Source organism: Trematomus bernacchii, unplaced genomic scaffold (assembly GCF_902827165.1).
Source record: "Trematomus bernacchii unplaced genomic scaffold, fTreBer1.1, whole genome shotgun sequence".
In the NCBI taxonomy this organism is placed as follows: domain Eukaryota; kingdom Metazoa; phylum Chordata; class Actinopteri; order Perciformes; family Nototheniidae; genus Trematomus; species Trematomus bernacchii.
In genome coordinates this window covers 4,517,280-4,531,163 of record NW_022988098.1, presented here as the reverse complement: position 1 = coordinate 4,531,163, position 13,884 = coordinate 4,517,280, and the positions used below count along the sequence as shown (strand labels likewise).

The 13,884-nt window shown below is 38.8% G+C and overlaps 1 protein-coding gene across 6 annotated transcripts in view; it reads left to right on the top strand.

The window, feature by feature from the left end:
- The first annotated feature begins 618 nt into the window (after positions 1-618).
- The window catches only part of itpr1b (inositol 1,4,5-trisphosphate receptor, type 1b), a 123,425-nt gene continuing 110,159 nt past the window's right edge, over positions 619-13,884 (top strand). For all 6 annotated transcript variants that reach the window (XM_034121615.1, XM_034121614.1, XM_034121610.1 and 3 more), the window contains exons 1-3: positions 619-779; positions 2,067-2,182; positions 7,497-7,567. In XM_034121615.1, the coding sequence (XP_033977506.1) occupies positions 2,091-2,182; positions 7,497-7,567 (163 nt within the window). In that variant the 5' untranslated portion in view covers positions 619-779; positions 2,067-2,090. The remainder of the gene's footprint in view (positions 780-2,066; positions 2,183-7,496; positions 7,568-13,884) is intronic.

Genomic DNA, 13,884 nt, shown 5'->3' with positions numbered 1-13,884 from the left:
CTAGGTATTATGTCAGTCATACAAGTACGCCTAATAGAAACACAGTTTTATCATTATTATTATCCTTTTATTTTTTAATAAAATTATAATAGTCATAATGAATGAATAAAGTAGCCTTATTGAAATAAACTAAATTGAGTAAAGCAACAACTTTGTCGTCATCCAACATAAAACAGATGTTGTTTTCTATCAGCAATGCCTTCTTATTAATTCAGTAATAATTATCAGGAATGCATATGACAGAAGTTTACATGCCTAAAGAACTACATTACCCAGAGAGCTGTGCGGCAGTATAAACAAAAATAAATACATAAATAACCTCAGCAACTTGCAAATGACCAATGCATTGTATTTGCATCATTTTGTCCTATATGTGTTTTAGTGAGTGTGTATGCTAATAAATAATTTCATAAAATAAATCAGATTTAAACAGAAATGATTGTTTCCATCAGCAATGCTTTTTTATTTTTGCATTATTAGTTACAGTACTGTGTGTTACAGCAGTTTACATGTCCTAAAGAACTACATTACCCAGAGAGCTGGGCGGCAGTATAAATAGTAACGAAAGGGGCGTTTCCTGGGTGACATGTGGAGGAGGTAAGAAGCAGATTGTTGCCGAGGACGCATTCAGCAGAGATAACGCCGCTCAGCCTGCTCTCACCTGGACTTTCACTACCATGGACTTAACCGAGGATAGCGCGGTGGAAATTATCCTGTGCTGACCCACTTCTTCTCACGGTTCTCTCTCCGTCCATCTTTGACGCCTTCATTTCTGCCAGGTACAGTCATTATGTAGTTTTCCAGCTCGGGCATTGTTCATTTTGTCACTGAGCTGAGAGCATCCCTGTCAAGGAAGTGAGCCCACGCGCTCATTTGTTGCTGTTTTTATGTTGCAGGTCGAGCTATGAGAAATGAGGCGTTTTGACATTTAGTTTTAGCTAGCAGAAACATGTTTGTGTCTCATTTGGCATCTCAGGAAACACTGTCTCAAAACGTTTAAATGTCATTACATTGTGTGGCAAGGGGCTCTTCTACAAACTTTATGTAGTGCATGTGTCTCAGTTGTTCGTGTGGAACATCTGAATCTGGGTAAATATGACCTTCAGCTTCTTATGGACAAAACGGAATCACAAAAGTATCATGTATTTAGGAAAACATTGCCTACTTTAGGCTTTCTTAATTTTTAAGTACCTTTTTTTCTGATATAATAGGGCTGCAAACTAATTGTATGCCAAATTGCAGGCTTAAACTATGCTCAAACACATTATTATTGACCACTTGACCTCTTTAAGTGGTCTTGGGGTCTTGGTTGTATGTCAACCTGGACACAAACTAAAAGATGGTGACCTACATTTAAGATGTAGAGTACATGTAGGCCTATTGGTTTGACACAGCTAATAATAAATAGCTCAGTGTACAGAGAAACCCAAATGTAGTTTTCTTGGCAGCCAGGTGTTTTGCAGTGTTACATTTCAAATAATTATGTGCTTGTGTTTCATACTAATATGTCCAACTTGAATAAGCTGAAAGTTAAGCAGTTTATACTCATATATGGTATTTATGTCTTTTTGAGTATGCACTTTAATTTGAAAGAATAACTAGTGTAAAGATAGATTAGATTCACAGCTAAGTTGTTTATGTCTTATGTAAATAGTTTTGAGTTAAAGTTGATATTCTTCTTGCAATTGTTACTCGTAGTCTTACAGTAGGTGGTGCTCTGAGGATGGGCTTATAAATAATCAGATGGTCTGGACAGAAAATACCATCAGAAGCAAAGTCAGTGTCCTCGAAGCTATGAAGGATTCCCCGCTGTAAACACAACTTTGAATCAGCTAATCATCTTCTTACAAAGTGAATCCTCAGGCATATCATCCTGTAACATATCAATGATTAGTATCTACATTGAGGACCTAAATGAAAGATGGACAATTAATTCCAATTGAGTGGTTAATTTTCTGTTGTTGTCCTAATTGACTAGCTGAGGGAAATATTGAATAATGATGTTTGATAGAGCACCACTTTATGTACTAACTGCTTTAAAGACCTTTGGTGTACATCTTTTGCAGGTGCAGTCACACACCTGAGGAAACATGTCGGACAAGATGTCCAGTTTCCTCCATATTGGGGACGTTTGTTCCCTTTATGCCGAGGGCTCCACCAGTGGATTTATCAGCACTTTAGGGTAAGTGTGCTTGTTTGTTTTTTTTATGGGGTGAAAAAACCCCTTACACTACAGCCACAGGATTCCAGGTGAGCTTGAATGAGTGAGTCTCAGGAAAGGTCCCACTGTGCAGAATACACAACTATAAAACTGTTATACAGAAATCGAAACGAAGTAATATATTATGGGTAGTATTATGGATGTAAATAAACATAACCCTTTTGTTCCTCCACATCTTGTGATGAATAATGTAATCTGATTTCAGCAAAACAAAGGAAACCAGTTTAAAAAAAACGTCACAATTCAGTAGATCCACATGAGTTAAAGGTCCCATGTCATGCTTTTCCAGTTATTACCCGTCCCCTTGTGTGTTATGTAGCTTTTTCTGCATGTAAACGGTCTGCAGAGTCACAAACCCTCAAAGTACACCCTGTAGCGAGTAAAACTCTAACACAGAAAAGACCTGTCTATGCTGCCCCAGAACGCCTCGTTGGGGATTTCTCTTTTACCATTGTTTTCTTCCTGGGTACAGTGACGTGCCCATACCCAAATGGACGCGGCGAGGCTGCGGCGAGTTTGTGTGTGTGTGTGTGTGTGTGTGTGTGTGTGTGAGCACACACACAAACTCCCAGCCAGGCTGCGGGTGTGTGTGTGTGTGTGTGTGTGTGTGTGTTCGGGCTGGTTTCGGGCTGGGTTTCGCTGTGTCTCGCTGTCTCGCAGACGGCCACTACATACTATATAGAGATGCTTTATGAGAAACCAATGTGATTTTGGAAAATTGCACAATATAAATCTATTCTAGTAGACCTCAACAATGGAATTATGATCAGTAGAAATGGCCATGACATGGGACCTTTAATAGTTAAAGAGAGAAATGTATGATTGCAGAATGCCTCACTATCTTTTAAAGAGGATCTTTTATGACATCTCACTCTTGTACTGTTCTTGCACATACATTTGGGTAAGTGGAGTAACAGCCGACCCACAAACTGAAATAGGACAACCCTGTCAGTTTTCTGTGGGCCGCCTCGGTCAGAAAGCATAAGATTAAACGTTCATTTTTGAATCTGCTCTTTAGGAAAAACCACTCGCCGCATTTGAGTATCACAGGTCAATCAATTATTCATATAAAATAGATAAGAACACTCAAATCCAATACAAAGGGGTGTATGCATTTTTTTCGGGGGGCTCTTAAAGAGACAGGCGCCAACACAAAGTGTTTTAGAAAGAGCGTAGATACAGGTACATACAGAGTGATAGTTTGAGAAAGATAATGTGTTTTTAAAAACATTGAAGCCTGTAAAGATGTTCTAAAAGGAAACAGGTAATGCATGCATGTGGAAAAGAGCAGAAACACAGCCCTAATAACCATCTTTGTTACTGGACTGAATTGAGCTCTTCAGAATCAAGCTCAAGTATTTATTTCCCCACAGTAATAGGCCAAGACTACTTGCTCTGCTCTAAGATTATTGCAGCTTTTAATCATATTTTACACAGTTGGCAGCTCCACATAGTGTAGACATGTTTTGTAAAATAGCGACGCCTGGTAGTCCCATGTTGGAAGGGCTGGGTGTTTTGTATGTATCTGAAAAACAAAGTAAACCTGAATATGCTATAGAAAAATAAATTTAAACGTTTAAAGCATGAAACAGATGAGGCTTGTCTATTCAACCTTAAAGTCAGTGACTACCCCATACATGTACAATTGTGTAGTTGTGATCAGCTAATCAACGTGTAGCTTGACTGTATTCAAATGTCGCTTAATCTGTGTCCTATTTTTGAATATTGAGCCGAATACAGAGTGATGGCATCGAGAAATGTAAATATGTTAAGTAAGGTTACTTGAGAGGTGATGGATCCCGCTGTTCACCCCGCACTGCTTTTATTTCCCTGACATTCTGTGCTCAGCTTACAGTCCGGCCTCGAATTAACCTGTCTCCTTCTGCTTCATGCTGGGCACCATTTACTATGTACTTGACGTCTTCCTTCCTGCCCCAATTATGTGCAAATTGGGCTAATCTTGGCATACAATTAGAAAGTAAAGTCACTACAGAAATCAAATTTAAAGATATATCCGACATGTCAGCCTCCATTTTTCAGATTTCACAGCATTCATGTTATCCTATCCTCCCCCCAAGTGCTAAAATCTTCCTCCTCCTGCCATGTCACTTTTCTATTTACCACCCAACACACCGTGCAGCCCTCCTTTTCCTCTTCCTCTCTCATGATCCATCCAGCTTACTGATTGCGTCACCCACCATGGCAACAACAGCTTTGAGGACTGCCACCATGACAGAGCTCATTTGTCAGATTTCCGATCTAGTGTTGTTTTGCCTAGTAATCAATCCCCCCCCCACCCACCTCTGCTGTGAGCACTCACCGTGAACGAGAGAAGCGTAGAGGACGGATCTATAAATAGCCCCGTTGTGTATACTGTAGGTGTTTCATTAGCTGCCAGCACACTGGATGTGTCCCCTGAGAGACGGCTGCTGCCACCTGCACCGCCGCTGGTTAGCTGAGGATAGCACCATGTGTGTTGATGTTAGGAAGATAGGATCAATCAATCAAACTGTATTAATCCTGCAAGGGGCACTTGGTTATGAACAGCTTATGTCACGTACACAGGCAGGAACATACAGGAAGAAAGCACACAGAAACACCCGGGAGCGTGGATGTGGATCGTTCCAATTTACACGATAAATAGTTCATAGCATCACCATAAATAAGTAAATAAATAATCAAGAATTTCAAAGTTTGAGTGCAGAGGAGATGAATGATTTTGAAAAGCGATTTGTCTTAAGATACAGATTTTCAGCATCGATGTATTTTTTAGATCAATTGGTTAATAAGTGTAGGGAATAGTAAAACATGTCCAGCTCGGTTCCAGAAAGTCCAATGGGGATGTCTTTTTTAACCCTCTCTTAAATTCACCTTAATAAAATTATATTACGAAAAAATAAGAAAATCTCCATATTTGAGAGGCAGAAGAAAACATTATGTTGTGGCAATATAATTATTTTGTTTGTAACTAATCAGGCGTATATAGGCGTCTACCAATCAGCAGATCGACCCCTCCCCCTTCTGTCAACACGGGTGTCCTTGGAAAAAATACATAACCCCAATTTGCTCCCGGAGGCATGTCTACAATATTGAAGTCTACATTAGTCACTCTGGATAAAAGTGTCAGCTAAATAGATTCAGATACAGAATTCTTTATTGTCCATTAAATTGACACATAAAAGTGTGTCTCTGGCAAATAAAATAAAATAACACTCACCATTAGGGCTGCACGATATATCGTGTCGTGACGATAATCGCGTTTTGCGCATACGCAATATATTCACATCGCAGGACTCAAGATTTTTTTGCGATATTAAGTAGGCAAATGAACTCAAACACGTCATGTTACAATTATTTTGCTGCTTGCTACAAAAGGAAAACTCGCGCGGCTCTCATGTCAGGGGTACTTGAGTGAGTGACATGCAGGCTCTGCATGCACATCAAACCACCAATCACAATCATTCTTGATCAGATCACAGCAGGATAACCGAGCTAGCTCAGCTTGTTGCTCTGATAACTTAAGATCCAGAAGTCCGTGACTAAAATCCTTCATCCGGTTAAATATCGTTAAAAAATTACCAATTGTATAGCATTAAAGTTCAAGAAAGGATGGTTTGCGGACAAAAAAAAATGTCTTTTCTTCAATTCCTGTATTTTTTCATATCGCAATATATATCGCAGGGGAAGAAAATATCGCAATGTCAGTTTTTTTCAATATCGTGCAGCCCTACTCACCATACACAGTACAACATGGGAAACTGCATTTTAATTGACGAAGTGCAGTCTTAATAAAAGTGCAGAGGGGTTTGGGTCCATAAAAATATCAGTTGTATTAAAAATAAATAATTTAATTAGGAGTTGGTGGCAGAATGTCCTAAGAAGAATCATTGAGGCTTGGAAAGGGGCCATGTAGTAATAATACAAATGATAATCGATAAATCCATATATTTTAAGAGATACTTCCGTGTATTACCTAGTGGACTAATCCACTCTATATACGGCCATGTTGTTGTATCCCAGAATGCAAGAGGAGCTTTCTTCTTGACCTTGGACACAGATGTCCACTGAGGCTCCTCTCCCTTTTGGACCTTGGCCCATCGGTGTCTCGATGCGATCAAGGCTACGACTCTTCCTCCCTTTCAGAGGAGTCTCTCACACCGCTGTGTTTTCTTCCCTCAGCATCACAGAGCTTCTGCAGTGCAGAGTTTACTGCATGAGCTATAAAAAGATGTTACTGACTGGCCAACGCATCCTACTGATTTGTGTTTTCTTTGCTGCTCTACTATCTGATAGTACTCTGATGGGTTTCCCCTCAAATACCTGGTGTGATTGAGCTATTAATAAAAGATATGTCTTTTACCTACACATTATGATATTTGTAGATACAAGGTGAGGTAGTCGATGGGAAAAGGTACTTGTAATTATTAGGAGAAAAGGCCTGGTTTCTATAAGGTAAAAACAATGACTTTACAATCTGCTTGTGACCAAGTTCAGAAATCTTTATTTTCCACCTCTCACTCCTTGGTTGGGAGTTTCTCCCATGACGTAAATCCTTTCATAATACACACTATATTCGTTTTATAAGCAGAAATGATAAGAAACCTCTTCACTTGCGTCATGAAATTCAGAAATCCTCCTTCCATGAGGTGTTTGGCACTATTTCAGTGATGTTGCAGATATTTACAAGGCTAAGTTTATCACACTGAACTCCTGTCTTGGAGAGTTGCTGCCAAATCTTAAATATTAGATGAGACTTCGCCTGTGTCTCCAACGTGATGTGCATTGTTGATACAATAAAATAAGTGTGAATCCTGCTATTCATGCATTACAGTTGGACTTTTTCCCAGCCGACATTATGACTAGACATAGCCGTAAAAAACAGGTGTTAGTAACACTGTTAACAACGGCTTCGATCCATTAGTCCCAGAAAGCTGGAACAATATTAAGACCCTGGACCTGTCCCATGTTAAAATGCTGTAAACATACTTAGTAATTGTACTGTTGTCCATCTGTTTATCTTTCTGTAATTGGATATGTTGCAGTGGTCAAAATTGCTTGAGTATATCAGATTAGAAACGTTATACTTCCTTTCAATTTCTTAGAAGAAAAGTAGACCGCATTAGATTGTAAGGGTACTTCTAAGTTATTAACCTCATAGCATAATTAGCATAAGGATTCTAATGGTTTTATCATGCTTTTAGAGGGTGTATTGTTACATTTTTAATAGCATTTGTTTTGAGTGATTGACTCATCCTAATGATGGCTGTGTCCCCAGGCTTGTGGACGACCGCTGTGTGGTGCAACCCGACACTGGAGACCTCAACAACCCACCCAAGAAATTCAGAGGTAAGGCCTCAAAATCACTCGCAACTCAGTTATTGATCTTGATGTCTGTAGTAAATGTCAGGATTTTCAGAAAGTTGAGGGTTTCACAACTGTATCTGTAGTAGTTTTGATTTTTTTAGAAGTTTAGGTAAAAGTTATTGTTGTGATTGGACTCCTTTGTTTACTTCTGTAACATAGTGACATCACCATGTAACTGTAACCCTTCTATTGGTGGCGGTTAGCAAATCACAACAGAGCCGGCCAGCTAACCAATCACAGCAGACTGAGCTCTGGTTTCAGACAGAGGGTGAACAGAGGAAACATTAAAGCATGTAAACATGTCACAGTAGAAGCAGAAAATATAAATGTGAACTAAAATGGAGCATAATATGTCTCCTTTAACCTCCATATTTATTTTCCAATGTGGTGTTTGGTGTTACCAGACAGGTCAGGGGAAGTTTAGAAGTTATAAAAGCAGCTCTGATTCCCAAACATTGAAGGGAAAAACAATGATAGTGCCTATGCTGTTAAATGATCTGTCAAAGGTCAATGATATATCTGATCATACTAGCTGGCCTGACGGCTGCTCCTACATTGATTGTGCAAGCCTCCTTACTCCTTTAACAACAGACACTTTGTCCTCACATTTCTCGTTGTTGTTAATCTGGGTTTTAACTGCCACTCAACGGCTGACTCCCGGAAAAGATCTATCAACATTTTACTTTTTAGAAACCCCTCCGCATACCTTTGTTTATTGTTGTCACATTCAAAACAACAAGCTGCAGGTTTGGTTGTAGACTTTGTTTCTTCATTCTCAATACACCTGAATCTGAATTCTTCTACAAACATATCAACTCATTATGTGCCAGCTAAGCAATCAGAGCAGACTGGGCTCTGGTTTTAGACAGAGGGTGAAAAGAGGTGCTGCGGCACAGGAAGTATGAGAAGAATAAGTACCTTTTTTTTAAACATGTCACAGTAGAGGCACAAAATACAATTATGAACCTGCATTTTGCATGATAGGTCCCCTTTAAGGCAAGAACAGTCCATAGTAACGGGCTTATGTCATTTCAGTTGGGCGTTGTTTGTCTTTTTGATTTGTTGTTTCTCATGTTGTTGATGATTGCATTTCGTAAGGGTTGTTTGGTTCAGATTGATTTCTATTGCTGTTGTATTTTACTCAAAAGCAATAGTAGATTAAGTGGCTCTGCTGGGTAAGGGCCCATTTCTTTTCCAGATCTGCTTGAATTATTAAAGGCGTTTTTTGTTCACCAGATACAAAAAAATGCTCTTAGACGATTATCAACCACAAATTCATTTTACTCTCGCATTCCACTGAAAGGTACTTCCCTGTGTTGGGAAATAAATGGTGTTTCCTGAAACCGTTTTGAGATGCTTAGTTATATTTGCATATTATCTGGTTTGAGGCCTGCATTTGAAATAGAGCTTGACTGCAGACATGATCATTTGTTAGCATAAATGCCAATGACCTCTGTTGCTTTCAGATATCTGTCTTGAAAGAACATTTGGCACGCCGTTACACGACCAACAGCTGTCTGACATAAGACAGGAAGGATAAATTGTGCGGTTTTATGGAAAATTCTGACCCTGTCATCAGTCGCAAAATAAATATATGATTATCTGGCCTGCTGGTGCAGCTAATATAGTAGCCACTAAGAGCCTAACATCATTGGCTGCCACTTCCTAACAAATACATTTCTATATATATGTTGGCAGGTTTCCAAAATAAGTTTTAAGTGAATTAGTCAGGAGTGAAATAACACAACTGCCTATTTCCATTTACTTGGAACAGTGCACTTTCCAAATTGATGAAATTAAATTGACCTTTTATTTTATGTCGGAAACAATGAAGGACCTTATTTTTCATGTCCCTGTCATTGTCATAATTGGTACTCTTGATTGATGGTCACAAGGAACAGGAACATGCACACACAGACTCACTGACTGTGAAACTAACTTAGTTGTATATCATGTTGCCTTATCAGGTTATTTTTGACCTGGCTAGCTTTGAATAATAGTACTTGGGGTCATTTTTCAGAAAAAAACGGAGATACATTTAAAGGTGGGGTATGTCATTTATTTCAGAAACACTTTTTGTTATATTCCATGGAATGCTCTTAACATCCCGATAGCAATGAATACATTAAATGCTTTGACAATAAATACATTAAAAAATGTCATCTGTGGAAGCCGTGGCGCTGCAAAAAGCACGACCAATCATCTGAGCCGGCCCGGCTAAAATAACTGGATGGCCTACCTGCCTGTCAGCCTTCCAACTCGTGCACAAACTTATCTCGTGCCCTCATTGGTCATGTGCGCGTTCGTGTGTGTTGGAGGAGGGGCTCTGTAAGGAAGTCTGAAGGAAGGGGCAGATTTTTTCCGGTTGTGTACTTTCAAATTCTAGCGCACTCGAGCTGGTTTCTCTACAATTACATACCCCACCTTTTAAGTATCAGTATATATTTTTCTCATTTTGAAGAAACGTATTCGTTAAAAAATGCAGAAACGACTAAAAGCTAGTGGTTATTCAGCTTGAAAAAAGGGCAAATAGAGACATCTTTCACAGACAGAATGCTCCCTGACATAGTATTTGTTGGATTTAGCCTATATCAAATCTCTCCTTTCCTATATCAAAACCCCACTGAGACTAAAATGAATATATTCTATTTCAAATGGTTAAATAAGTTTGTAAAAACAAAGCGACAGTACTGAATCAGAAACAGAAACAGAAACAGAAACAGGTTTATTACCAGGTCGGTTAACACGTACGAGGAATTTGACTTGGTGTTGTGGTGCATACATAAAAGTAAAACAAAAATGTTAAACCGAAAGAGAATCCCTCCTAAATGATCACCATGACAGGACAGGAGCCCACACATTCATTATACATTTACTCGGCACTTCTAGCTTTTCAATAAAGATAGACATTTTCATTTTATGACTTAGGTTGAAGAATTTCCCAACCAGAAGGCCCACATTTTTTTCATTTAATTTGCCTCATTGAACAAGACTCTGTTTTGTTGTCAGGGCACGATGCTTGCACCACATGGAGTGTTTCTGATGGTAGTCCCAGGCAGAGTTAAGTATCAGGTCCGTGACAGCAGCCTGTCATTACATCTTAACGTCTAATAACCGGCTCTAACCTGACAGCGTGATCGGCACAGATTAGCTAGCAGCTCTGTGGCTAAAAATACAACATCTTTTGTTTTTGTGGAGACCCGGTGCACTTCTATTGTTGACTTGTCTCAGCTTTCCTGACTCTTTGATTTGCATGTATTCAGGGGTGTCGCTGTGTATGAGGGTCAGACTTAACACCATTGTAAGGGTCTTTAATTGAGAAGAGCCCTAAAGAAATACTGAACACTAAACAAGAAAAGTCAATAGAAAATTGGCATTAAAACGATAAAAACGTTAACTGAAGGTGAATCCAATGTGTCTGTGTCACTTTGAAAGGATTACTGATAATCCATCTTCATATTTATGTCAATAACGGAGTTTTCATATATAGCTGCTATGATAGCTACGAGAATGTATGACAGCTTCCGGTTTTGGGCATTCTGGCTGCGCATCCCTCATTCACCAATGGGTAATGTTTAGATGGATTTAGGAACTTCCCCTCGATTCTATTGGCTCTAACGGTTAAAAAGAGATGTCAATCATCAAAATCGACCGAGGGGGCCAGAGATATGGAAAATGCACCCAAATGACCCCAGAAGTGTTTGTTTTTTTCTAAATCTCTCTAAAAAGGTCAAATGTCACTTGTTTTGCATCAATCTTGATACAGGGTACTTATTATATGTTATAGTTTGGATTCCTAAAGCTTTTAGTCTACGATCCCATCATTCAAGGGTGGTTTTCACTATAAGTAATGGCTTATTTTTGGACGGACACTATCATTTACATTTTTTTACTATGTTCAATCTGAATTTACTTTAAAATAAAAAAACATCTATATTGATTCTGACTCTTCTACATCCAACTCACAGATGTAACCTTGCTTTGAGAAAAAAGATTATTAACGTACCCCTTTTAGAAGTGAAGATATGGTCATTTGTTCTGGGAATGTCATTTTCGAGCCTGAGGCCTGAAAAACAGGCTCAGGGCTTAACTGGTTAATAGAGTATTTTATTTTCGTCGTACTAATACATTGTTTTCGTTGTATTTTATTGTTTTCAACTAAAAAGATACATCCATCTGTATTTACCAACACCTTTTGTTTACGTGAAATATGTCTCAGCTTCCAAAGGTCAAATCCAGCGTCCACATAAGAAAGCAGCAGTAGAGTTATGGCACCCAATACTTTTGGGATATTTTAATTAAAGATGTTTATGTACAGCCAAGTTATATTGATTTAAAGTTATTCATTTATGTTTTAGAAGAGCCTTTGGTACATTTCTCATATCAGTCCTGTATCTGTGTTGTGGATACAGTTTGCATTACAGTCATTACTGAAGTTACCATCTGTTTTATTTTCCTTTACAACTTAGACTTTACATTCCCATTACTGACTAATATCAATCGAAAATCAACATTAATATAAATATATATATATATATATATATATATATATATATATATATATATATATATATATATATATCACAGTATCCATGTATATGACCAAACATCTGATCAGAAATGCGTCTCGCATCGGGAAACTTACAGAATAACAGCAAAAGGTGACATAGCAGAGGAAAGGCAAACAATAAAAGAGTAAGCTCACATGTTGAATAAAGAGACAGCATACAAATAATACATATCCATGGTCAAAAGTACGTTTTAGAAGTGAATATATTGAATATAAATATCCTGATATCTGATTTTCTCCACCTCACACAGCCCTTATGATGAATTCCAAATGTCCCAGTAGACGCTGCCTTAGCGTAGCTGAAGGAGAGGATAGCATTGGTGATGAAATGAAATATTTTGAGAACATTTTTGTTGAGCAGAAAAGTGCTGAACTGAATGGTAATTGTTACGTTGGATTGCAGCACATTCAAAGGTATTTTATTTTATGGATTATCAATAGTTTGTGGTCCAGTACAACACCACCTGAGAGTCAAGCCTGTACACATACATACCACAGAAAGGACTGTTCTGCATGGAGTCAAATCTCTGCTAAACACACCTGGATTTATTGATTTGTCTGATTTGTTGATTGGTTCAGTATCTCAGCATGAGCCCTGGTCATGTGACTTTTCAGCTCCAGTGAGTCCACTCTGCTCATCAGTTCATAGCAGGTGCAGAGTCTGGCTTTTCATCGGAAACAGGATTATTGCCCATGGATTCTTCCAAGAACTGAGACAACACTAACATGGCTGTCAAAACAAAAGGCTTAGCTTGATGTTTGAACATGACTGTGAGCCCTGCTGGAGCTTGATCAATGCATGACCAGTGGAGGTGTCAACATGATTATTTTTAATAATGTTAGAGTGAATTTCAAGTGAGAAGCTCTTTCTTTGTTCATTTAAAGTGATGATTCACCTACATAGAATTTGCTTTCTGCGATACATATTAACCACAAAGCAGCCTTTTTTTTAATCTAGGCCAAATCATGAGCAAAAGAAAGGTTACAAACTGTGGAGCACAGCGTGGGGTAGATGAGTATTTACCTTTTTTTTTTATAGTAAATGAGTCCCTACTGTACGCTCTGCTGCAAAGATGGATTATTTATGGTTAATACAAGTGTCCATTTGTTATCCACCAGGAAATGCATTTGCCAGTAATATGATAGCTTAACCGACAGAAGTGCTTAGGTTTTAATGGAGTGCATTTCATGTGTTTAATATAAGGATGTCATGGAAATTCTGAAAAAACTGGTACGATCATTAATTTTCTACAAAATCGTAGGTAACGCGAGGACTTTGGATTAACAAGGTTGTCCCTCGGACGATAGACATTAGTTTGGAGTGCATTAAAACGACTATTGACTCGAATGTCCTAATATGATGAAGTGTAAACAAAGAATCTGTGTTGAAAATCAGCAGGAAGATGGATAATCGTTGTTGATATCATCTTTTGTTTGTCATTGGTTGTCATCATTTTCAAAACTATTCCCCTTTTTTGATGTAACAAAGACACAGATGCAGGCAGGACAGAATTCCTTTTACAATTATTGTTAGGAGTGGCTCAGTCAGTAGGGGCTTGGACTGGGAGCCGTAGGGTTGCCGGTTCAAGTCCCCTAAGAGACCTAAATACGGAGTGTGGACTGCTACTTGGAGAGGTCCCAGTTCACCTCCTGGGCCCTGCCGTGGTGCCCTTGAGCAATGCACCAGACATCCCCCTTCCCCCCCCTCTCCCATTGCTCCCTGGGCGCT